General features: G+C 43.2%; 1 protein-coding gene across 1 annotated transcript in view; it reads right to left on the bottom strand.

The window, feature by feature from the left end:
* Window positions 1-16,093, bottom strand: part of LOC100136647 (vascular endothelial growth factor receptor kdr-like) — a 90,164-nt gene extending 74,071 nt beyond the window's left edge. Inside the window, exon 1 of the mRNA XM_021583881.2 lies at window positions 15,510-16,093. Within this exon, the coding sequence (XP_021439556.2) occupies window positions 15,510-15,570 (61 nt within the window). The 5' untranslated portion in view covers window positions 15,571-16,093. The remainder of the gene's footprint in view (window positions 1-15,509) is intronic.
* Window positions 16,094-26,136: the final 10,043 nt, after the last annotated feature.

The following is a 26,136-nucleotide window of genomic DNA, read 5'->3' as shown; positions in this document are numbered from 1 at the left end:
TCCAAGGTTATTTGGAGGGGAAGGGATGTGGTCAAAGGTTTTCAAAGGGATGAAAACATTCCTCTCAGTATGACAGAGTACTACCAGTATAGGGTCCACGTATACCACATCGCTCTCTTTAATACTTCTACGAAACATAATCAGAGATCAGAATGTCCAGACAAACACGTTATTAATAGTCTGTAGATATTACTCAGTTGTTATTGCCCATGTGTGTATTTCCATATGGATAGATCGATGTACATAGACAAAGGCCTTGAAGAATTTGCCGGCGCATCTTGAACACGAGCTGAGAAAAAAGAATGTACACTGAGATTCCTAGAAATCTTTCCATTAATGTTGATATATACTGTATATACAGTGCCTTGCGAAAGTATTCAGCCCCTTGAACTTTGGGACCTTTTGCCACATTTCAGGCTTCAAACATAAAGATATAAAACTGTATTTTTTTGTGAAGAATCAACAACAAGTGGGACACAATCATGAAGTGGAACAACATTTATTGGATATTTCAAACTTTTTTAACAAATCAAAAACTGAAAAATTGGGCGTGCAAAATTATTCAGCCCCCTTAAGTTAATACTTTGTAGCGCCACCTTTTGCTGCGATTACAGCTGTAAGTCGCTTGGGGTATGTCTCTATCAGTTTTGCACATCGAGAGACTGAAATGTTTTCCCATTCCTCCTTGCAAAACAGCTCGAGCTCAGTGAGGTTGGATGGAGAGCATTTGTGAACAGCAGTTTTCAGTTCTTTCCACAGATTCTCGATTGGATTCAGGTCTGGACTTTGACTTGGCCATTCTAACACCTGGATATGTTTATTTTTGAACCATTCCATTGTAGATTTTGCTTTATGTTTTGGATCATTGTCTTGTTGGAAGACAAATCTCCGTCCCAGTCTCAGGTCTTTTGCAGACTCCATCAGGTTTTCTTCCAGAATGGTCCTGTATTTGGCTCCATCCATCTTCCCATCAATTTTAACCATCTTCCCTGTCCCTGCTGAAGAAAAGCAGGTCCAAACCATGACGCTGCCACCACCATGTTTGATAGTGGGGATGGTGTGTTCAGTGTGATGAACTGTGTTGCTTTTACGCCAAACATAACGTTTTGCATTGTTGCCAAAAAGTTCAATTTTGGTTTCATCTGACCAGAGCACCTTCTTCCACATGTTTGGTGTGTCTCCCAGGTGGCTTGTGGCAAACTTTAAACGACACTTTTTATGGATATCTTTAAGAAATGGCTTTCTTCTTGCCACTCTTCCATAAAGGCCAGATTTGTGCAATATACGACTGATTGTTGTCCTATGGACAGAGTCTCCCACCTCAGCTGTAGATCTCTGCAGTTCATCCAGAGTGATCATGGGCCTCTTGGCTGCATCTCTGATCAGTCTTCTCCTTGTATGAGCTGAAAGTTTAGAGGGACGGCCAGGTCTTGGTAGATTTGCAGTGGTGTGATACTCCTTCCATTTCAATATTATCGCTTGCACAGTGCTCCTTGGGATGTTTAAAGCTTGGGAAATATTTTTGTATCCAAATCCGGCTTTAAACTTCTTCACAACAGTATCTCGGACCTGCCTGGTGTGTTCCTTGTTCTTCATGATGCTCTCTGCGCTTTTAACGGACCTCTGAGACTATCACAGTGCAGATGCATTTATACGGAGACTTGATTACACACAGGTGGATTGTATTTATCATCATTAGTCAGTTAGGTCAACATTGGATCATTCAGAGATCCTCACTGAACTTCTGGAGAGAGTTTGCTGCACTGAAAGTAAAGGGGCTGAATAATTTTGCACGCCCAATTTTTCAGTTTTTGATTTGTTAAAAAAGTTTGAAATATCCAATAAATGTCGTTCCACTTCATGATTGTGTCCCACTTGTTGTTGATTCTTCACAAAAAAATACAATTTTATATCTTTATGTTTGAAGCCTGAAATGTGGCAAAAGGTTGCAAAGTTCAAGGGGGCCAAATACTTTCGCAAGGCACTGTATATTGGTGTCTGGGACACTACTGTTGATATTACGATACCAAGCTAAGGGATGGACCTAGAGAAATGCAACCACTCTCGTGGATGGTCATGGACTGAACATGAACCATGATATCAAAATGAGAGTTTTAACCATGTTTTGAGGTTATACAGTGTTTGTTTACATTTACACTGTTTACAAACATTGGAGTAAAACAAGCTTATATTTGAGCTTTTGATCAGGTACAACAGTTGAACTAAGCTCATGAGGCATTTATAAGTTATATTCTTCAAGAATCAGTGCGTATATATCCTGCATTTATAAGTCCAAAAATGAATGTAGCAACTTTGGAACCAAGAACAGTTTCCCCGCTCTGCACTATAACAAACTACAGATGGATGGTTCAGCAGGGGCCCCTGGCAGCCCACTTAAAAAGCCCCCCCCCCCCCCCCCCCCCCCCAGGCTTACCCCCTTCATCAAGCCCTCCACTCCCTGCCCTGTCCCTGTCGCTCTCCACCCACAGCCTCCCATCCCATCCTACCCCCACCTGCCTGCCCAGCGCTGACCTCAGCAGGCCCCCCGCCACAACCCCCCGCGAACAGCTGTGTGCTGCATTCCTCCAGTGGAACGCCTGGAAATGCTAGAAATTGTGCTTGTTGTGCTGGTTCAGTTCAGAGGGCCTGGTTCTCATTAGGAGACATTAAAGAAGAGGACAGACATTGAACCAGACCATGCCTCCATTTACAGTCAACCAGTTCCTCTCTATGAATCTCTATGAATCCTACATACCTGCAACCTTACAGATGTAGGATTTTAACTTGATTACTCTTTTGTTGCTTAGAATTTTCCTGCAATGCAGGAAATGCTAACTTGTACTATAGGTTTAAAAAGGCTTCTAAAGTTTGCAATTCCCATTTTAAAATGTCAGACTTGATTTGCCCTTATCAACCCCTATAAAAAAAAGTCCATAAACTATAATCAACATAATAATTCACATTTTATGTTGCTGCAGAATTATTTTCCTGCTGAAGCAAACTGGCTCAAATTAAGATCCTACACCTGTAGGTTATGTCACGTCTACCCCAGCTCCCGCTCTCCGGCGCTCGATGTAGCCAGTTTACTCATTATTACACACACCTGCCGCCATTGTTACACGCACCTGCACCTCATGAGAATCACCTGGACTCCATCACCTTCCTGATTACCTCCCCTATATCCGTCACTCCCTTTGGTTCTTTCCCCAGGCGTTATTGATTCTGTTTCTGTGTTTCATGTCTGTATGCTACTCGTGTTTCTTGTTGTGTTTCATGTTCCGTTATTTATTAAATGTGGTCTCTGTATTCTTAGCGTACACGTTACAGGTTAAAGCTGGGAAAACAGCACAGGACATTGCAGTCGCTACATTTCCAGGAAGGACTTTTGCTCCCATATGATGGGATTCCAAGTTCTATTCTGAAGTGTTTGCGGTCAAGCCAAACAGAAAACAGAGAACAAACAAGGCCTCCAAACAATGACCAATTCCAACATTTGACTGTTTTTAAACTAATCCAAACCCTACCTTTGTGTCTAGTCCCCATGGAAATCAGTGTGCTCTTGAAAAACCCCAAAATAGTTTCAGCTGTGCTGCCAAACACTTGTGTAATACAACAACTATCTCATGATGTTGAATCCATTGGGTAAGAAACTGCTAAACCCAATGTGAATCTGCTAAAAGAGGAAGAGAGATCGACAGAGAGAGTGAGAACAAAAGCAAGAGCGAGTGAGAGAACAAGAGTGGGAGTCTGAATGTGGCTGTGCCAGGCAGTCCGGGCTAGCGGCCAACAGCTCATGTCTGATACTATGTAATAAAACCCTATTCTTTATTACGGTATGAGATGACTGTACTGTCACTGTGTTTGTGAGGAAATCCCCAGTCACAACTTAAAGTGCAGGGTATAATGTACGGAATTCCCTCATCTGCGGCTGGTACACCTCTCCCTGTGCTTCCCGTCCTACCATGTACCAGCAATGCCATCTCTGGAGTGAGGATCTTTTTTGGGGTCTTCAAGGCAAAAACAACAATGTGGAATAATGACTCCCTCGTTTAACCTTGCCACTCCATCTCTTTGTATGTCCAACATGGAGAACAAAGGGAGAGAGAGGATGGGGGGGGGGGGGGCGCACTCCTTTATGAAAGAGAAAGGTCAGAGGCTTGTGAGTCATCTTCGCTGCAGTGTGTCCATGGATATAGCAGAGAAGCACAACAGTAGTCAGCGGTAGTCAGTCAGTGGCCACTGACATGATCACTGGCTTCCTGTATTGCACTGTGGTGCTCAGGGCCACCATTTTTACCTCAATGGAACATTACAATATTTCCACACATTTATCACAATATATTTTGGTTAAGCAACTGGCTTTAATGCTGCTGTGAATTTCCCAGAAAAGGAACTTAAAATGTTCCATTATTCATTTCCAGGCTTTACTGGCTCACAGTTGGTGGGCTATCCTGGTTTTGTAAGGTTACATTGGGGTTAACCTGTCCTGTACTGTTATATCCCTCAAGTTCATTGCCTCATAGTGTGACGATGCAGCCATCCCGCTGCGATCTCGTTCTGAGACAGTGGTATTTCACGGTGAGTTGTCTTTCAGAACAGAAAAACATAAAGACAAACTCACAAGATTTTTTATGCTCTGGTGGCAGATGTACAACGGAGACCTGAAAACCACGACAAGAGTACTGCCAAAATAACAAGTTGCTACTACTATTTACTGTGCAGTTAGAGTTTCTAACTGTTGTGACTGCACTCTCACACCGGGTCCTTCAGAAAGCACTGCACTCTGCCAACAATATGGTTAAGACAACAGTAAGAGAGACTTTTTTATTAGTCCGTAGATTAGCTTTGGGAGTTTGGAGACAGAATGCACAAGCCTCCCCTTTAAAAAAGCAGAATAAAGGAACATCTGGCCAAGCTGGGTGGCCAGTCAGCTTTTCCTGGTTATATAGAATTAAACGTGGTTAACTATAGGAAGATCCTGTATATTGAGATTCCTATGAGCTCTTCCACTGTGTAAGCCAGGAGGATTCTTGAAATTGAAATCCCATGCAGGGGTTAAAACTAAATATACAGCTGGCTCAGCAAGAGAGATGTACATGTCTTATAGAGGGGGATGCTGCTATCATCCCTGTTCACAACAGCAATAGCAACTGAACATCCAGATTCAACTGAAGTGCTTCTGCTGTGCTGGTAGAAATCTCCCAATACAAGAATCCATCATGCACAGGAGAGGTAAGACATCTGAGGAACCTGCAAACACCAACAGCTCAGTTCACATTTCACATTGGAATAACACTGCACTGGTGGCTATGTTGGCAGTCAATCAAAGAGAAACAGAGACGCTTGGTGTGTGTGTGTGTCAGGGGGAAAAGCAATAGGAAAGATGATTTACCAATTTCAAGCATCTACAGTCTAATCAACGCTTCCTATTTCACCTATTACCAGCATTGCCTTACAAATCCACCAACAATCTCAATGCTAAACAAGGTAGCACCACCAATACTATAATGGAAAGGGGGGAAGGGGATACCTGGTCAGTTGCATTCAACCGAAATGTGTGTTCCGCATTTAACCCAAGGAATAGATAGATGCCTATTATTCAACTTAGTTGGGTTTATTTCAGATTGTAGAGGACAAATCACCCCCCCCCCCCCCCCCCCCATCCCTGTGATGCTGTACCGTACCTGTCCCACTGACCAAACCTCTCCACCTCTGCCTCAGTCTTGAGATGAGTTTACTACTAATGGCTCTACCATATAGCCAACCGCCATGCAGAAACAATGGTCCACCTTTGCTCAGCCTCATTGTCTTGAGATTGGGGCTTGACATACATTGATGCTTCAATGAGAACGTAGCGTGTCACGTTTCCGTGACCTCTATCGGCCAGAACATTTCCAGGGTGCCTCCTGCCCTCCCCACCCCTTGTCTGTTTCTTCCTTTTGATTTTCCCATGCTCTGCGTGTGGACAGTGAAGGAAATCTACTTGGAAACAGTGTAGATAAACTAGAGAGACTGAAAAAGTAGCAGGGGAGGGAGGGGCCAGTATTTCCTCTGTTTGGATGTGATGTTAATTTGGACATTGGGAGGAAGACATATCTGTGTTGCACACCGGGCAAGACAGAATGTAGAGAAAGTACTGCTCCATCTTGTTTAGGGATGGATCGTAATGTACAGAATGGTTACCTGGAGGAAAATGGGGGAGGGTCATGCTATTCAATTTCAGTCAAGGGGAGGGTTTAGTATTTTTTAAATCTATTCATGGGGAGAGTCATGCCATTTTCTAATTGATGAAATGTCTATATTTCTCAGTGTTAAAAAAAATAGTTGCTTATTGGGCTATATATTGATGTGTGCCCAATGCTGCCCCTGATCTCTGATTTTCCGCAAATAGGATATTTACAGTGCCTTGCGAAAGTATTCGGCCCCCTTGAACTTTGCGACCTTTTGCCACATTTCAGGCTTCAAACATAAAGATATAAAACTGTATTTTTTTGTGAAGAATCAACAACAAGTGGGACACAATCATGAAGTGGAACGACATTTATTGGATATTTCAAACTTTTTTAACAAATCAAAAACTGAAAAATTGGGCGTGCAAAATTACTCAGCCCCTTTACTTTCAGTGCAGCAAACTCTCTCCAGAAGTTCAGTGAGGATCTCTGAATGATCCAATGTTGATCTAAATGACTAATGATGATAAATACAATCCACCTGTGTGTAATCAAGTCTCCGTATAAATGCACCTGCACTGTGATAGTCTCAGAGGTCCGTTAAAAGCGCAGAGAGCATCATGAAGAACAAGGAACACACCAGGCAGGTCCGAGATACTGTTGTGAAGAAGTTTAAAGCCGGATTTGGATACAAAAAGATTTCCCAAGCTTTAAACATCCCAAGGAGCACTGTGCAAGCGATAATATTGAAATGGAAGGAGTATCAGACCACTGCAAATCTACCAAGACCTGGCCGTCCCTCTAAACTTTCAGCTCATACAAGGAGAAGACTGATCAGAGATGCAGCCAAGAGGCCCATGATCACTCTGGATGAACTGCAGAGATCTACAGCTCAGGTGGGAGACTCTGTCCATAGGACAACAATCAGTCGTATATTGCACAAATCTGGCCTTTATGGAAGAGTGGCAAGAAGAAAGACATTTCTTAAAGATATCCATGAAAAGTGTTGTTTAAAGTTTGCCACAAGCCACCTGGGAGACACACCAAACATGTGGAAGAAGGTGCTCTGGTCAGATGAAACTAAAATTGAACTTTTTGGCAACAACGCAAAACGTTATGTTTGGCGTAAAAGCAACACAGCTGAACACACCATCCTCACTGTCAAACATGGTGGTGGCAGCATCATGGTTTGGGCCTGCTTTTCTTCAGCAGGGACAGGGAAGATGGTTAAAATTGATGGGAAGATGGATGGAGCCAAATACAGGACCATTCTGGAAAAAAACCTGATGGAGTCTGCAAAAGACCTGAAACTGGGACGGAGATTTGTCTTCCAACAAGACAATGATCCAAAACATAAAGCAAAATCTACAATGGAATGGTTCAAAAATAAACATATCCAGGTGTTAGAATGGCCAAGTCAAAGTCCAGACCTGAATCCAATCGAGAATCTGTGGAAAGAACTGAAAACTGCTGTTCACAAATGCTCTCCATTCAACCTCACTGAGCTCGAGCTGTTTTGCAAGGAGTAATGGGAAAAAATGTCAGTCTCTCGATGTGCAAAACTGATAGAGACATACCCCAAGCTACTTACAGCTGTAATCGCAGCAAAAGGTGGCGCTACAAAGTATTAACTTAAGGGGGCTGAATAATTTTGCACGCCCAATTTTTCAGTTTTTGATTTGTTAAAAAAGTTTGAAATATCCAATAAATGTCGTTCCACTTCATGATTGTGTCCCACTTGTTGTTGATTCTTCACAAAAAAATACAGTTTTATATCTTTATGTTTGAAGCCTGAAATGTGGCAAAAGGTCGCAAAGTTCAAGGGGGCCGAATACTTTCGCAAGGCACTGTAGTGTGGTCTCAATCAAACGATCCATAACCTATAAGCTATGGTTCGAAATACAATATTCTTGAAAAAGGCCGATACCGATATCCGATATTTTCTTTGCCAAAAAAACAATACAGATAACAGATATTACAATTTTTTGCGTCCTTTCAATCATTCTACTACAGTTAAACAGTTAACACATTACACATGGACGCAGCAGTCTAAGGCACTGCATCTCAGTGGAAGAGGCATCACTACAGTCCCTGGTTCGAATCCAGGCTCTATCACATCCGTCCGTGATTGGGAGTCCCATAGGGTGGCGTCGTACGTGTTTGGCCGGTGTAGGCCGTCATTGTAAATAAGAATTTGTTTTTAACTGACTTTCCTAGTTAAACAAAGGTTACAAACACACCACACTGACCCCAAAATGATTTTGATGGCATTTACGTATTTCCCCATTACCAGTAAAACATAATCAAAAACTATTTATTTCACTTACTTGCTTTGCTGTTTCGTTGTTCATTTGTTCAGTCATTTCATTCTCAACCAGGATTTCTATGGAATGCCTTTGGGGTCTTTTAATGTCAAAAAAGATACACATCAAATCATAACACTATTTGAAGTGTCAAATAAGCTTGTTGACCAATCAGGATCTGAATATGACTGCACGTTACATAATAATTAAACGAGTTCATTAAATTTTTGTTATTGCACATTGATTACACTATCACTCGTATTTCATATTTCACAACGATTCATCGATACATATGCTATGATGCTGGTAAAGTTGCTTCGAGCATCTACAGTGCTGGTCCTCAAAAAAACTAGCTAGCTCATGGATGCAAACAATGTTCTTCCCCAAAAACATAGCAAAACGACATAATCTGTTTCAGTAGCTACAGTTAGCTAGCTAACTAAACTCAGCAAAAAAATAAACGTCCTCTCACTATCAACTGCGTTTATTTTCAGCAAACTTAACATGTGTAAATAACATAAGATTCAACAACTGAGACATAAACTGAATAAGTTCTACAGACATGTGATTAACAGAAATGGAATAATGTGTCCCTGAACAAAGGGGGGTCAAAAGCAAAAGTAACAGTCAGTATCTGGTTTGGCCACCAGCTGCATTAAGTACTGCAGTGCATCTCCTCCTCATGGACTGCACCAAATTTGCCAGTTCTTGTTGTGAGATGTTACCCCACTCTTCCCCAAGGCACCTGCAAGTTCCTGGACATTTCTGGGGGGAATGGCCCTAGCCCTCACCCTCCGATCCAAAAGGTCCCAGACGTGCTCAATGGGATTGAGATCCAGGCTCTTCGCTGGCCATGGCAGAACACTGAGATTCCTGTCTTGTGGGAAATCATTCACAGAATGAGCAGTATGGCTGGTGGCATTGTCATGCAGGAGGCTCATGTCAGGAAAAGCCTGCAGGAAGGGTACCACATGAGGGAGGAGGATGTCTTTCCTGTAATGCACAGCGTTGAGATTGCCTGCAATCTCAGACCATGACGGACCCTCCACCTCCAAATCGATCCCGCTCCAGAGTACATGCCTCGGTGTAACGCTCATTCCTTCGACGATAAACGCGAATCCGACCATCGCCCCTGGTGAGACAAAACCGCGACTCGTCAGTGAAGAGCACCTTTTGTCAGTCCTGTCTGGTCCAGTGACAGTGGGTTTGTGCCCATAGGCAACGTTGTTGATGGTGATGTCTGGTGAGGACCTGCCTTACAACAGGCCTACAAGCCCTCATTTCAGCCTCTCTCGGCCTATTGAGGACAGTCTGAGCACTGATGGAGGGATTGTGCGTTCCTGGTGTAACTCGGGCAGTTGTTGTTGCCATCCTGTACCTGTCCCGCAGGTGTGATGTTCAGATGTACTGATCCTGTGCAGGTGTTGTTACACGTGGTCTGCCATTGAGAGGACGATCAGCTGTCTGTCCTGTCGACCCTGTAGCGCTGTCTTAGGTGTCTCACGGTACGGACATTGCAAATTATTTCCCTGCCTCATCTTCAGTCCTCCTGCCTCCTTGCAGCATGCCTAAGGCACGTTCACACAGATGAGCAGGGACACTGGGCATCTTTCTTTGGTGTTTATCAGAGTCAGTAGAAAGGCCTCTTTAGTGTCCTAAGTTTTCATAACTGTGACCTTAATTGCCTACCGTCCACAGGTGCATGTTCATTAATTGTTTAGGGTTCATTGAACAAGCATGGGAAACAGTGTTTAAACCCTTTACAATGAAGATCTGTGAAGTTATCTGGATTTTTACGAATTATCTTTGAAAAACATGTTTCTTTTTTTGCTGTGTTTATATAGCTAGGTGTCATAATATAAAATAACCCTCGTTCATAAGACAGTTCTTATTTGATTAATGGTGGTCGGACCCATCTATGTGAAGCTAGCCACAATAAGGATTAGCCACAAAAATGGACATTGTGGTTAGCCTTCAAAATAAAAGTATGGCATAATTCTACTATTTAGATTAATTTGCATCACTGTCAATGACACACTTTTATTTTAAAGGCAAACCGCAAATTCCACTATTGTACCTAATCCTTATTGTGGCTAGCTTCACAACACATAACCTGGTCCGGTCAAACCTCACTAGCCAGATGAAGTTAGCTGGCTGCTTATAACGTTTGCTTTGGGAACAGGGTTAAGTAGCTGGCTAGCTATTTTTTTTCATGAGCTGAAGTTCAATTTCAATAGATGAACAACAAGTGGCAAACTAGCTAATACTTATTCACAAGGATTCCTAAGTCATTGCTAAGAATAATGAAAATGGCTGCAGTTTCTACTGGTCATTGTTTTCAGGCTGGTTGTATTGGTGCTAGCGAGGTACCAAGCTAAAGCTAGCTATCCCAGAAGTTGCGGTCGAACAAATGATGCTTTATTACCAAAGCGGTGATGTAAACACATCTTTCGTGGCCGGTGTTGGCTTGTTTGCAGATTTTTAGTACAGTATTGACAGTGCTACTGTATCTTATTAGACAGGCAAAGACCCAAACGGCATTCCATAGTATGTATGTTGTGAAGCTAAAAGCAGTGACGATATTACTGTGTAACTTCGATAGTGCAACATCTGAAAAATAGCGCACTTGGTATTGTGTACCAGTGCTTGACCAGTCGACGAAGGCCAACATCACCCACGACAGAGAACGGTTGAATTTGGCAATGAATTCCATTATCTTGGCTTTAATGGATTTCACCTTTGAGTTGTCTTGCTGAAATTTTCTTCCTCTTTCAAATGACTGCTCGACTTGTTGATTGCTCGAGCCACACAGCAGACATTGTGGGCTAGGTTAGGGATGCTGTGTTGCATGTGTAGAGCAAAATTTGATGTGGCGTTATTACGTTATATAGGTATGCACGGCAGCTTTGACATCGGTTTTTCACATCGGCGTTAAACTAGACATCGGGTCGATACTGATGTTGTCATTTTTAGCTAATATCGTCCGATTCCAATATGTTCACCGATATATCGTGCATCCCTAGTTTAAACCCAGACAGATTTTGGGGAAACACTTCTCTCATTGGGTTAAGCAACGGAAGAAGAGTAGCCAGCAGTTAAAGCTTTTCTCTGTGTCGGTAGGCCTACTCTGTCTGGGGTAGAAAGGTAGGCCTACTCTGTCTGGGGTGGAAAGGTAGGCCTACTCTGTCTGGGGTGGAAAGGTAGGCATAACTTTTGAAAGTACCATGCTCAGATTCCTAATGACTTCTCAGATTTAATTATTTTTGTTGCAAACAAGACACACTGATTTGGCATTAGAGAAATATGATGAGATGAACACATAGGCCTAGCTCTCTGTCCATTCTTAGCCCGTAATGTCGGTGATTTTTGTTACATTAAAAAGACACTGCTAATATGTAAAAAAAAAATTGAATTGCATGAAAAGTTTATTAATGGTCATGCGTTCTCAGACCTGCAAATACAAGGATAGATTAATTCAATGCTTTTACAGATCTTTCCAACCCTTCTCTTGTCAACAGTGGTCTGTGATCCCACAACCATCTGGCCTGAAGCCCTGTGCGCTATCGAAATTCCTGCAATGCCATGTAATGCTTACAGGACAAAAAACAGTTCCTAAAACTGCATATGTAAGGCTCTGGTCTGTCCAAGAAGTGAGGGTAAACAGTAGACATGTTCTTTGCTATCCCATTTATGTGTTCATTATTATTTTGGTATAGGGGAGGGTCACTTGTTTTTTTTAAGCGTTCAGGGATTGTTTGCGTAAAATATATTTTGCTGAAGGGAGGGCTATAATATCCATTTCAGTGTTCCAATTTTCTCCATGTAAGCCTTATTATATGGAACTGGCAAGTGATAACAATGTGGCTTACTTTGTGAAACACATTCTATTCTCAAGATGTTGAACAACCTTTCACTCTGGATCCACATGATAACAATGCTGAAATAAATATTTTCACCATAACTGAAAACACTGGTTCTGTTTTCAAATATATTTCACCTCCTCCAGGGGCCTAGTTAACTATAATACATCTGCAAAATAACTCCACCAAATTTGAGATGAAGTGGGAACAGTAAAACTTCATAAGGTATAGATAATAAACTCATAATTATACGTAATAAACTCATAGGTAGGTATAGGTAATAAACTAAAAGGTATAGGTAATAAACTCATACGTATAGGCAATAAACTTAAAGGTAGGTTTAGGTAATAAACTTATGGGTAGGTGTAGCTAATAAACTCATAAATAGGTATAGGCAATAAACTCATCGGTGTAGTTAAAAAACTCATGGGTATAGGTAATAAACTTGTAGGTATAATTAATAAACTCATTAGGTATAGGCAATAACGTCATAGGTAGGTATAGTGTACAAGTAAAAAGTTTGGACACTACTCATTCCAGGGTTTGTCTTTGTTTGTGCTATTTTCTACATTGTAGAATAATAGTGAAGACATTAGAACTATGAAATAACATATAGAATCATGTAGTAACCAAAAAAAGTTTTTATATTTGAGATTCTTCACCCTTTGCCTTGATGACAGCTTTGCACATTCTTGACATTCTCTCAACCAGCTTCATGAGGTAGTCACCTGGAATGCATTTCAATTAACAGGTGTGCCTTGTTAAAAGTTCATTTGTGGAATTTCTTTCCTTCTTAATGCATTTAAGCCAATCAGTTGTGTTGTGACAAGATAGGGGTGGTATACAGAAGATAGCCCTATTTGGTAAAATACCAAGTCCATATTATGGCATTAACAGCTCAAATAAGCAAAGAGAAATGACAGTCCATCATTACTTTAAGACATGAAGGTCAGTCAATGTGGAAAATTTCAAGAACTTTGAAAGTTTCTTCAAATGCAGTCGCAAAAACCATCAAGCGCTATGATGAAACTGGCTGTCATGAGGACCGCCACAGGAAAGGAAGACCAAGATTCACCTCTGCTGCAGAGGATAACTTCATTAGAGTTCACTGCAACTCAGATTGCAGCCCAAATAAATGCTTCACAGAGTTCAAGTAAGAGACACATCTCAACATCAACTGTTCAGAGGAGACTGCGTGAATCAGGCCTTCTTGGTCGAATTGCTGCAAAGAAACCACTACTAAAGGACACCAATAAGAATAAGGTACTTGCTTGGGCCAAGAAACATGAGCAATGGACATTAAAAAGGTGGAAATCTGTCCTTTGGTCTGATGAGTCCAAATTAAAAATGTTGGTTCCAACCGCCGTGTCTTTGTGAGATTCAGAGTAGGTGAACGGATGATCTCCTCATGTGTGGTTCCCACCATGAAGCATGGAGGACGAGGTGTGATGGTGCTTTGCTGATGACACAGTCAGTGATTTATTTAGAATTCAGGGCACACTTAACCAGCATGGCTACCACAGCATTCTGCAGCGATACGCCATTCCCTCTGGTTTGCGCTTAGTAGGACTATTGTTTGTTTTTCAACAGGAACAATGACTCATAACACATCTCCAGGCTGTGTGAGGGCTATTTGACCAAGGAGGGTGAGTGATGGAGTGTTGCATCAGATGACCTGGCCTCCAAAATCACCCGACCTCAACCATATTGAGATGGTTTGGGATGAGTTGGACCACAGAGTGAAGAAAAAGCAGCCAACAAGTGCTCAGCATATGGGGGAACTCCTTCAAGATGGTTGGAAAAGAATTCCTCATGAAGCTGGTTGAGAGAATGCCAAGAATGTGCAAAGCTGTCCTCAAGGCAAAGGGTGGCTACTTTGAAGAATCTCAAATATAAAATCTATTTTGATTTGTTGAACACTTTTTTGGTTACTACATGATTCCATGTGTGTTATTTCATAGTTTTGATGTCTTCACTATTATTCGACACTGTAGAAAATATTAAAAATAAAGAAAAACCCTGGAATGAGTAGGTGTCCAAACTTTTGACCAGTACTGTAGAAAATAAAATCATAGGTAGGTATAGCTAATAAACTCATAGGTATAGGCAAAAAACTCATAGGTACATGCAATAACTCATAGGTAGTTATAGTTAATAAACTCATAGGTATCCATAGGTAATAAACTCATAGGTAGTCATAGGTAATAAACTCATAGGTATAGTTAATAAACTCATAGGTAGGTATCGTAATAAACTCATAGGTATAGGCAATAAACTTAAAGGTAGGTTTAGGTAATAAACGTATGGGTAGGTATAGCTAATAAACCCATAAATAGGTATAGGCAATAAACTCATCGGTATAGGTAAAAAAAACTCATGGGTATAGGTAATAAACTTGTATAAATAAGTAATAAACTCATAGGTAATAAACTCATAGGTATAGGTAATAAACTCATAGGTAACAGCAATAAACTCATAGGTAAAGGTAATAAATCCATAGGTATAGGTAATAAACTCATAGATATACATAATAAACTCATAAACTCATAAATAAATTCCTAAGTATAGGTAATAAACTCATAGGTATAGGTAATAAGTTCCCAAGGTAACACACCACAGCAGCGTTTACTCAATTACATCCCTCTCTTCAATGGAAAGTGACTACCTCTACTGGTGACAAGTTGTACTGCAATGTCCATACGTGTATGGATTCCTAACTGCCGAACCTCAACCTTGGATTGTTGGATGTTTCAATGAACTTGAATTATCATAATGACTCAATTTCAACAACATGGAATTTCAATCCCAAGAAACAACATGTGCATTCAACTTCAGCAACAGGTGACATTTTAACTCAGTTGGATTGTGTGATATGGTCACGCTTTAAACAAGATTATCCTTGCCACATCAACTTCATATTTCGTAATATGGATAAGTCCAAAACAAACTTAGTTCATCTCTTCAAACCATTCGAAACAAATTGAATAGAAAAACGCCTTCTGCTCATTAATACTCTGCATTCCAGCATAATAACAGACCAAATGTGAATATCAATTTTAATTTATTTATACAGAAAAAAAAATCACCAAATGTAGAGACATTAACTTTAAGTGACTTCAAGGAACATAATTATAAAAGGAGAAACCTTCTCTGGATACATATGGAATAATTCTTACCGCTTATAGTTGTGATTAAATGAAAGACGACTGAGAGTTTGGCACAGTTGAGCGGGGCCATTCTGTCCACCACCGGTGATACCCCCAGAAAATCCCAAGAAAGAGACAAAAGTGTTGGCTGAGAATAAAACGCGATATAGTCTCTCAGGTAACAGTCCAAAAGTTATATAAATGAAAATGCGTCCTTTTAGTTTTTAATCCAAAAAATCCTTAGATCAAAATGTAAGAAACTCAGCAGTTGTCCACGTATCCCATAGCTTGTTTTGCAGGACAGCTCCCCTGTGCAGTTTTGGTTCCACTCCGACTAGTACTTGCAACTGAAGAGACAGATGAGTGCAGGTGCGACCTGTGCGACGTTTTCCCTCTACTCTTAGGAACTGAGTGAAAGGAATTTAAACAAGCATTGCCACCAAGTGGGTGATTCTTAAAATATTTTGTAGAATAAAACAAACGCCTCAGATTTTAAACAAAACAGAGCAAAATCAGCCATTCATCCTCTGAACAACGGTAGTGTAGATTAATTCATGTGCAACTGTCTGAGAAGTTCTTATCCCGCCCCTGTACTCAGCACTGCTTGCAGTCCACGCGCTGAGTCTTTATAGTGAAGAACAGAGGAAGGACGCAACGTCAAAGACAAACTGCAGTGACAGTGTGACGTTCTAGAATCACTTTCTACATTATTTCACTGTATATGACATGTGAATAGCCTACATTATATTTCTATTGATTGATGACGTGTTGGCCTCACCTATTCTACATCAAACATTTGTATTGTTTTATTGGTTTTGAATGACGTGAAGAACCTTTGAAAGAACTCACTGACAGGAAGAGAAAGAATTTTAATGAACCAGTCAGACACCAAAAAACAGATGCATTTAGTGCAACATCAATATTACAGTGAAGTTCAATTCTTGAATTTACTGTTTCCCAATTCACCAACTTACACAGCCCTTTATTGCCCAAAACAAGTCACAAGTGAATGTAAAACCGTCTACTTTGGTTGTGTTCCTGCCCTTGACCTTGATCAATTGAAAATAGTAATCCTAGTATTTAAAAGTAGAGATGATCTTGTCTGGGGTACCCATCAGCATGTCAGAGATGTTTTTTTCTTTCAAAAAGTAAACAACCATTGTCATATCTGATAGAAGGTATCGGTCCGAATGTTTACAATAAATATTTGCTGGATTTATTTTTAACTTTGGAAACAGGATATGCAGCTTTTTATATCAAATGTAAATACCGGTAACACTCTGTACGTGGCAGGAGACCTCTGTTCCCAAGCAGCACCCCATGGTGTGTGGATGTGCAGCAGACTGTTTTCCTCAATCACTACAACAAATGGCTCTGGCAGCTCTCTGTGGCAGGAACTGTAAATAAGAACATCCTGCCTCACCTTTCCGCCCATCACAACTCAAGACCTGCATGACCTACCATTCTGAGGAGTTGAGCAGCAGTGCAGTACGGCAGAGCCAATCTGGGCTGTGTTCTCTCATGGCCCCTGGACAACTGATAGGTGAGACCCACTACTTATGCCATGATCTGTGAAGAACAACATTCTTCCTTCCCCTGCAGTGGGAAAAATTGTGATATGGTACATGAGAACATGGGAAAGAATTGATAAATCTCGACTTGTAGTGGGAGTAATGCCATTTGCTCTGCAAGCGTGTGTGATGACTTAACTCAACCTCTAGATAAAAAGAATTAATCATGTGACTGTATAATAAACATCAAAACCCTTACCAGATTATTGAAGGTAAATAATATGTCCAGAAATGCAGGTTCAATCACTTTTACTGACGCACATAAGTCAATCATACATCAAGAATACCCTGTTCTGTGGTATGTTTTATGTCTACTTTTTTCGATTTTACGTGTCAATAAAAATAAAATAAAAAGCTTGAAAAAAATAACTCATAGATTGGCCTACCACAAGATTATGGGCTACATAATCCTCTAAAGAGGCCACGATTATGGGCTACATAATCCTCTAAAGAGGCCATGATTATGAGCTACATAATCCTCTAAAGAGGCCATGATTATGGGCTACATAATCCTCTAAAGAGGCCATGATTATGAGCTACATAATCCTCTAAAGAGGCCATGATTATGGGCTACATAATCCTCTAAAGAGGCCATGATTATGGGCTACATATTCCTCTAAAGAGGCCATGATTATGAGCTACATAATCCTCTAAAGAGGCCATGATTATGAGCTACATAATCCTCTAAAGAGGCCATGATTATGGGCTGAGTGAAGAATAAATAGAGACATCTCATTGACCACAGATAATGAAGAGAGGACAAAAAGGCAGGAGGATATATTCAATTTGTATGTAATCCGACTTCATAATATGATGAAACAATGTTATTTTCTTCATCAAAGCTTTTGTTCCTGACCACATGAGAACGTGTGAGACTGGTCATGTGGTCACCATGTCCCACCCAGAGTGAGGATCTAGCTGCTATCCAGTGTGTTCACTAATGTGATAGTCTTCAGAGAACAGGGCACATTACCCTTGGGAAAGGGAGGGAAGCTAGATAAGACTCAGGCAGAAACAATTGCTGGAAGTGGAGAGCTGAAAGGAGAGGGGTTTTAAGACGTTTTATTTTAGAATCTGCGGTAGGAAACACAATAAGAGGGCCAGCTCTACACACGCAGCTTGCAGTCTTTCTTCTGTACCAACGATAAAAGGCTTAGTAAAAATTAGCGCAAGTAGCAACAAAGGCTTTCTTCAGTGAGGCCCTGACCGCCGGTGACCAAATGACCATGATGGGAATAGGACGTAAATGATACCCCTCATTCAAAAAGTCTCTTTGTCATACGACGGCAAAGGAAGGTGGAAAACCTCTTGACATATGCAGCACACTGCACTATGTCCTGGCCATCGGGTTATGTTCAGTTTGTTTTGATTGATGTTTACAAAGCATCATCCAACAATCATCCCATGATTAATATGTAACTTTTACCTGTTGTAACCTTGACCCCCCCCCCCCAAAAAAAATAGAAAAATACTTTTTTTGGAACTGAGTTGGGGTCTCAACATACTGTTGAGAGTTAGAATAGTGAAATACACAAGGTGCAATTTCCAAATTTGGTAGTGCATCAGCAGTTTTCTTGTTATGTCAGTCAATTGGTGAATTAGTCTAGCGGCCAGCTACCTAAACTTGTAGTAATCATTTCCGACCGGGTGGCCCCCATTGATTTTGTTAGCCAACAAAATGTTGCATATGAATGAATGAGGGTAAGCAGACCTGCAAGCCACTGCGACCCCTCATGAGTTCTTAATTTGTGTGGCCCCCACCCCCATCAACGATGCTCATCCCTGGCCTAGCTCAATAGACTATATTTTGGATCAGAGCATATAGGCTACATTAATGTCTGCCGTAGGCTATTCAGTGCTCCAGTATCTGACACCATCTTGTGGGTGTAAAATAGTATTGCACCAAAAGTTTTCACTAGAAGAGGGAAAGAACAGTTTACTTTATTTTTTAGCTCTAAAACGTTTACATTCAATTTCATTTACAAAATAATTTGGACAAAAATAAACACTATTTCTATAAAAAGTGAATTAGGCCTGCCTGAAAATGTGATGCTGAAATCATAAAGACACATCTAGATTCCAGTCTGGCAGGTGGCTCACCTTAATTTTGGCTGCTCTCCACATCCCTGTGCAGTTCTTCATCACCTCACAAGAGTAGCTCGTGCGACGCCAAGATTACAGCTGTCATTGTGACATCTGGCTGGAACATTAGCTAGCAGTTAACATTAGCTAGCTGGCTAGCGAGATAATGGTTACGTTAGCTACTTAGTTACATTATTTGTATTTTTAAGGCCTTGTTACATTGAAACCTGGACCTGTCTGTCTCAAATGGGAAATGTGAGTTCATAGCTACTTTTTTTCGAAATTTGAGAGCGAACTCTGGGTAGCCTAGCTAGCTAGGTAGCTGTCAACAGGTGTACAGTGTTTCCTCCGACACATTGGTGCGGCTGGCTTCTGGGTTAAGCGAGCATTGTGTCAAGAAGCAGTGCGGCTTGCGGGGTCGTGTTCCGGAGGACGCACAGCTCTCGATCTTCGCCTCTCCTGAGTCCTTACGGGAGTTGCAGCGATGGGACAAGACTGTAACTACCAATTGGATATCACGAAACTGGGGAGAAAAAGGGCAACAAAAAAAATCAATAATAATATATATTATCAAAAAAATAGATAATTTGCCCTTATTAAAAAACGGCAGATCATTTTCCATCAATGGATGTCAACTTATTGTCTGTTTCATAATAGTTCACTGTTTGCTGTTCTACGTTTCATCATTGGAGAGGCCACTAAACTCTCATGGCCATTGTTTATTTATGGTAGTCACCTCCATCTTTCTCTCCAAAGTGTTACTGTTCGCATTGTGTGTGTGCTTCACACCTTCTATGTGAGTCACTGTACAGATAAAGTTTAGGCTTGGTGTTTTTACTTTACAGTTATGTTGTTTAGTAAATTTAGTCAACTGTAATGCTGGGTGTCTTACAACAATATATCCCTTTATTTTAGTCACCAGAGAGTGGAGGATGCAGAGGATTTGGATGATGACGTTTGGGAGCCACCCCTCCCCAGCAAGCGCCCCTGCCGGTCAAGATCTTCACCCCCCACTGCTATGTCAATCATCCCGTCCGATGGCTCTACATCCACCACTCGACAAAGACCCCACTCCTCTTCAACCACCCCGCTGCAGGCCCTGGCACCACTCCCCTCTCTGCAAGTTCATCTGGAGGTGCGGGGGCAGGGAGGAGATCTAGGCCTCAACAGAGAAGAGGGAGAGGCAGTGGAAGCAGCACAACAGAGGGAGATGAAACTGAGGACAGGTGGCATACGGTCCTTGAAGATGATGAGGAGCCATAACAATTAAGGTTTAAACCCAAAGGACCTGAAGGCCCAGTTGGTTAGTGATGAAACATACACCCCCTTACAGCTGTTTGAGCTCTACTTTACCACCTCTGTACTTGGAACACAAATTAGTAATACCAACAAGTATGGGGACAAGAAGCATCAGGGGGGAAGGAAGATGTCCTGGAAACCTGTCGCCACGGGTGACATGCTCAACTACATTTCCTTGGTGATTTACATGGGACTGGTAAAGGTATCAAGACTAGTTGACAACTAGAGTCCCCATTCTATCGGTGCCAGTTCCCCACCTCCATCATGAGTGAAAACCGATTATTGGCCATCAACCATACTCTTCACATGAGTGACCCACAAAAGGATCAGGAGAATGACCAAGAAGAAGGGGACTGCAGGGTATGATCATCTTGCAAGAGTCAAGCCCCTTTATCATGACATGGTGGAGGCATGCAAACGTACTACCAGCCTGCTTAAAATCAATCTATCACACCCACGGGTATGGGCCTTAGTTATCTCTGTCATGCAGCTGATAGACTTGTCCTTACTTGGAAGTGGGTACAAGCTCTTTGTGGACAATTTGTATACTCCTCCCATGCTTTTCATAGACCTCTTGAAAAAGAAAATAGGGGCTTGTGGCACCATTCGTCCTAACAGAACCGGTTTCCCGAAGACCAAGGTAAACGACATGACATAGACATCGGAGAGGGGGACCATACGTTGGATCAAGACTGACAAGCTGCTTTTTGTGAAATGGAAGGACACTAGGGAAGTAACCATGCTCACAACACAGCATAAGGCATTCAATAACAACCATGTCTCAAGGAGGGTGAAAAATGCAAATGGGGCATGGGTGAGGAAGAATGTCCCCATTCCTGTTTCTATGAAGGACCACAATGCCAGCATGGGCAGTGTCAACCTTTCTGATACTCTGATAGGCTACTACCAGGTCCTCCACAAGACCAGGAAGTGGTATAATACTTTTTTTTACCACTTTGTGGACATTGCTACAGTAAATTCAGTAGGGCTCCTGAGTGGCACAGCGGTCTAAGGCACTTCATCTCAGTGCTAGAGGCATCACTACAGACACCCTGGTTTAAATCCAGGCTGTATCACAACCGGCCGGGATTGGGAGTCCCATAGGGCAGTGCACAATTGGCCCAGCGTCATCCGGGTTTGGCCAGTGTAGGCCATCATTGTAAATAAGAATTTGTTCTTAACTGGCTTGGCTAGTTAAATAAATCTCCACAAGCAGATGGCCAAAGCAAAAGGTCAAACCCCTCTCTCCCAGTTGGCCTTCCGAGAGCAGCTGGTATTGGTAATGGCTGAATTGGGGGCCCAAAGCAACCTCACAAACATCACAATACCCCCCAATCAAGGTGAGCGCCACTATCCAACACACATGCCAAATGCCAAAGAAAGAACTGCAAGCATTGCACAAAACACAAGGGTACAAAAATTGTGAAATGCCAGTTTGCTTTTTGTTTCTTGGCAGAGAGGGACTGCTTCAAAGACTATCACAACGTGCACAAGCTATGGTGAAAGTGAAATCTAATCATCAACACCTTGCCTGTCGTGGACAGGCAAAACGGTCAAAACCAGTTCAGAGTCCAAAAGGTACCGAAGGGCAGGCAGAATCAAGGTCAGGGCCAGCAGGATGACCAGGCGGGTGGAAAGTAGTCCAGAGTCAGGCAGGGGTCAAAACCGGGAAGACTATCAAAAAGATCATTTTCAAAAGGAGTACGAGAAAAACACGCTGGTTGACTTGACTGACATACAAGATGAACTGGCACAGAGAGACAGGAAACACAGGGATAAATACACTGGGGAAAATAAGCGACACCTGGAGAGGGTGGAGAAAATCACAGGTGAAACAGACCCAGCACCTCTCCTCCGGGCCATAACCCTCCCAGTCAACCAGGTACCCCTGCCCCGTGGTCAAACCTTCAGGAGGCGTCTCACCATATACGCTGGCTGGCCACCGATAACCCGGGGGGAGGGAAGGCCTGGAAACAGAAGACAAAGGACAGTGAGACACAGGCTTAATCCTAGACACATGGAAGCTAGGGTGAATATGGAGGGTACAGGGTAACACAAGACGGACAGCAGTGGAACTCAGGACTCTGGAGATGGGAAAAGAACCAATGAAATGAGGGGACAGTTTGCGGACTCTACCTGAAGGGGCAGGTCCCGTGTGGACAGCCATACCCTCTGCCCAATGTGGTAGTGGGGATCTGGGATCCAGCGATGGTCCGCTTGTCGATGATACCTGGAGTTGGTCTTGAGAATAGCCACACTGGCTCTTCTCCAGGTACGTTTACAGCGGCGGTCAACATCTGGGCCGAGGGTATGCTGACCTTCTGCTCTTGTTCAGGGAAGAGTGGAGGCTGATACCCCATGGAACACTCAAAATGTGGGAGTCCCATTGCAGACCTGGGAAGAGCGTTCCGGGCATTCTCCACCGAGACCAGTTGACGGCTCCAGGTAGTGGGGTTGGTTGAGACCAGGCACCTTAAGTTGGTCTCCAGGTCTTGGACTGACCGTTAGCTTGGGGATGGAATCCGGATGACAGGCTGGCCGACGACCCAATAAGGGTGCAGAATGCCTTCCAGAACTGAGACGAGAACTGAGGACCCCGATCAGGGACCATGTCTACAGTGAGTCCATGGATCCGGAAGACATGCTGCACCATAAGCTGGGCCGTCTCCTTGGCAGCAGGGAGTTTGGGATGAAATGGGCAGCCTTGGAGAACTGGTCGACTACTGTCAGAATGACAGTGTTGCCATCAGATGGAGGGAGCCCAGTGACAAAGTCCAGAGATATATGAGACCAGGGACGATGAGGAACCAGTAGTGGTTGGAGGAGGCCAGAAGGAGTTTGGCGTGGAGTCTTGTTTTGAGCACACACAGTGCATGCGATGACAAAGGCAGAGACATCAGGGACCATTGTGGGCCACCAGAAATGTTGTCAAAGGAAGGCTAGTGTACGACGAGACCCTAGATGACAGGCCAGCCTGGAGGAATGAGCCCATTCCAGGACCCGTGACCGGACTGGATTAGGGACAAACAGACGGTTAGCCGGGCCCTCTTCAGGTCCAGGCTGGGAGCATTGTGCATCGCGGACCAGGTTCTCAATACCCCAATTCACAGTGGCAGCAAGGCATGAGTTAGGGAGAATGGTTTCAGAGGTCGAGGGTGTGGCAGAGGAACTGTATAGGCGGGAGAGGGTGTCAGGCTTCACATTCTTTGACCCTGGGCGGTAGCAGATGGTGAAGTTAAATCTGGTGAACAGGAGCGCCTACCGGGCCTGCCTGGAGTTGAGGCTCTTGGCTGTACGGAGATATTCCAGGTTTTTACGGTCGGTCCAGCCAGTGCCTCCACTCTTCCAACGCCATCTTCACCGCCTGGAGTTCTCGGTTGCCAACATCGTAGTTCCTTTCAGCAGGATTGAGACGATGGGACAGGAAGGCACAGGGATGAAGCTTCTGGTCTTGGGCAGATCACTGGGACAGGATGGCCCCCACTCAAACATCCAAAGCATCCATTTCCACCACAAATTGACGTGAGGGGCCCGGATGGATGAGGATGGGTGCTGTTGTGAACCGATGCTTCAGGTCTACAAAGGCTTTGTCGACAGCTGGAGACCATTTGAACGGTACCTTGGGAGAGGTGAGTGCCGAGAGGGGGGCCGCCAGGGTGCTGTAGTCCCGAATGAAACAGAGGTAGAAGTTTGCAAAACCAAGAAACCATTGCAACTGCACCCTGGACGTTGGTTGAGGCCAATCCACCACTGCTTTCACCTTTCCAGGATCCATCTGAACATTGCCCTCAGCAATGACATATCCCAGAAAGGTGATTGTAGAGCGGTGGATCTCACACTCTCCAGGAGGAGCTGAAGGACCTGTCTGACATGAAGAACATGTTCTTGTGCAGATTGGGAATTAAACAGGATGTTGTCAAGGTACACGGACACAAACCGGTTTAGCATGTCCCGAAGCACATCATTGACCAAAGCCTGGAAAACAGCAGTTGGTGAGTCCAAATGGCATGACCTGGTACTCATAATGTCCACTGGCTGTGTTGAAGGCTGTCTTCCACTCATCCCTCTCACGTATCCGAACCAGGTATTAGGCATTTCGAAGGTCTAACTTGGAAAATATAGTGGCCCCCTTGAGAGGTTCTGACGCAGAGGAGAGGAGAGGTAGGGGGTAACGATTCTTGACAGTAATGTCATTAAGTCCCCGGTAGTCAATGCACGGACGCAGGGTCTTGCCTCTCCACAAAGAAAAACCCTGCGCCAGCAGGAGATGCAGATGGATGGACGGCCCCAGTGGCCAGGGACTCCTCTATGTACTCCTCCATAGCTTTGGTCTTTGGTCCAGACAGAGAATACAATCGACCCCAAGGTGATGTAGTGCCTGGGAGAAGTTCAATGGCACAATCATAAGGACGGTGCGGGGGAAGGGAAGTAGCACATGCCTTACTGAACACTTCCAGGAGGTCCTGGTATTCTGTGGGGATAGCAGAGACATCCACAGTTTTGCTAACATCCTGAGGAAGATGACTTGAGGAAGGCTGTGCTGCTTGAAGGCAATGGGAATGGCAAAATGGGCTCCAAATCAGGATGGAGCTTGTGGTCCAATCAATCATCGGATTGTGCTTTTGAAGCCAGGAAAATCCCAAAACCACCGGAACATGGGGAGATGTAATGAGGAAGAACTGTATTGTCTCACTGTGGTTACCAGAAACTGGTAATTGAATGGGCACAGTACTATGGGTGACTTCCCCTATAGAGCTGCCGTCCATGCCCTAGCATCCATGGGCACAGAGAGAGGCTGAGTGGGAATACCAAGCTCCGAAGCTATAGTGGCATCCATAAGATTTTCATCAGCCCCAGAGTTAACGAGCACTTGGAGAGACTTAGATTGGTCTCCCAATAGCACAATAGCAAAAAGGGGTGTGCGGGTGATGGGAATTAGGGAACTCCCAGTCTGACTCAACATAGTACTGGTACCCATTAGAGACAAGGGTTTCCTAATAGGGAAGGTAGCTATAAAATATCCTGCCCCTCCACAGTACAGACAACAGTTATTATTCATCCTATGTGAGCGCTCCCAAACTGATAGCCTAGTTCTTCACAACTGCATAGGCTCAGGAGTATCCAACTCACCCGTCGAAGATTCACGAAAGAGCTCAGGTGGCTTCGACTCCTCTCAGAAGAGCTGCCTTCGGAAACTTCCGGATTCCATAGGTGGTGAACATGCCATATCGGGTGCACGAGTGTTCCCGAGACCAGACCTCCTCTCACTCTTGCGTTCCCTTAGACGTCCATCAATTTTAATGGTTAAGGCGATAAGAGAGTCGAGGTACACCGGCAGTTCTCGAGCAGCTAGCTCATCCTTAACCTCCTCAGATAATCCATGCAGAAAAGTATCGAAAAGAGACTCCGGATTCCAGACATTCTCGGCGGCCAATGTGCGAAAGCCCACCGCGTAGTCTGCCACACTACGGAGGTTTTGACGTAAGTCAAGCAGTTTTCTGGCCACCTGTCTCCTAGATACCGGAGACTCAAAAACCTTTCTCACCTCTGCCATACATTTTTTCAAATGCCCACAAATGCCAGATTGTTGTTCCCAAACTGCCGTAGCCCAGGACAGCGCCCTTCCCGACATAATCGTAATTATATACGCTATCTTCGATCAGTCTGAAGAAAACATAGATGGCTGTAGCTCAAAGATAAGCGAG

This window comes from Oncorhynchus mykiss, chromosome 31, assembly GCF_013265735.2.
Source record: "Oncorhynchus mykiss isolate Arlee chromosome 31, USDA_OmykA_1.1, whole genome shotgun sequence".
Taxonomy (NCBI): Eukaryota; Metazoa; Chordata; class Actinopteri; order Salmoniformes; family Salmonidae; genus Oncorhynchus; species Oncorhynchus mykiss.
Note: the sequence above shows the minus strand (reverse complement) of the source record. Positions and strands in the feature narration are given on the sequence as shown.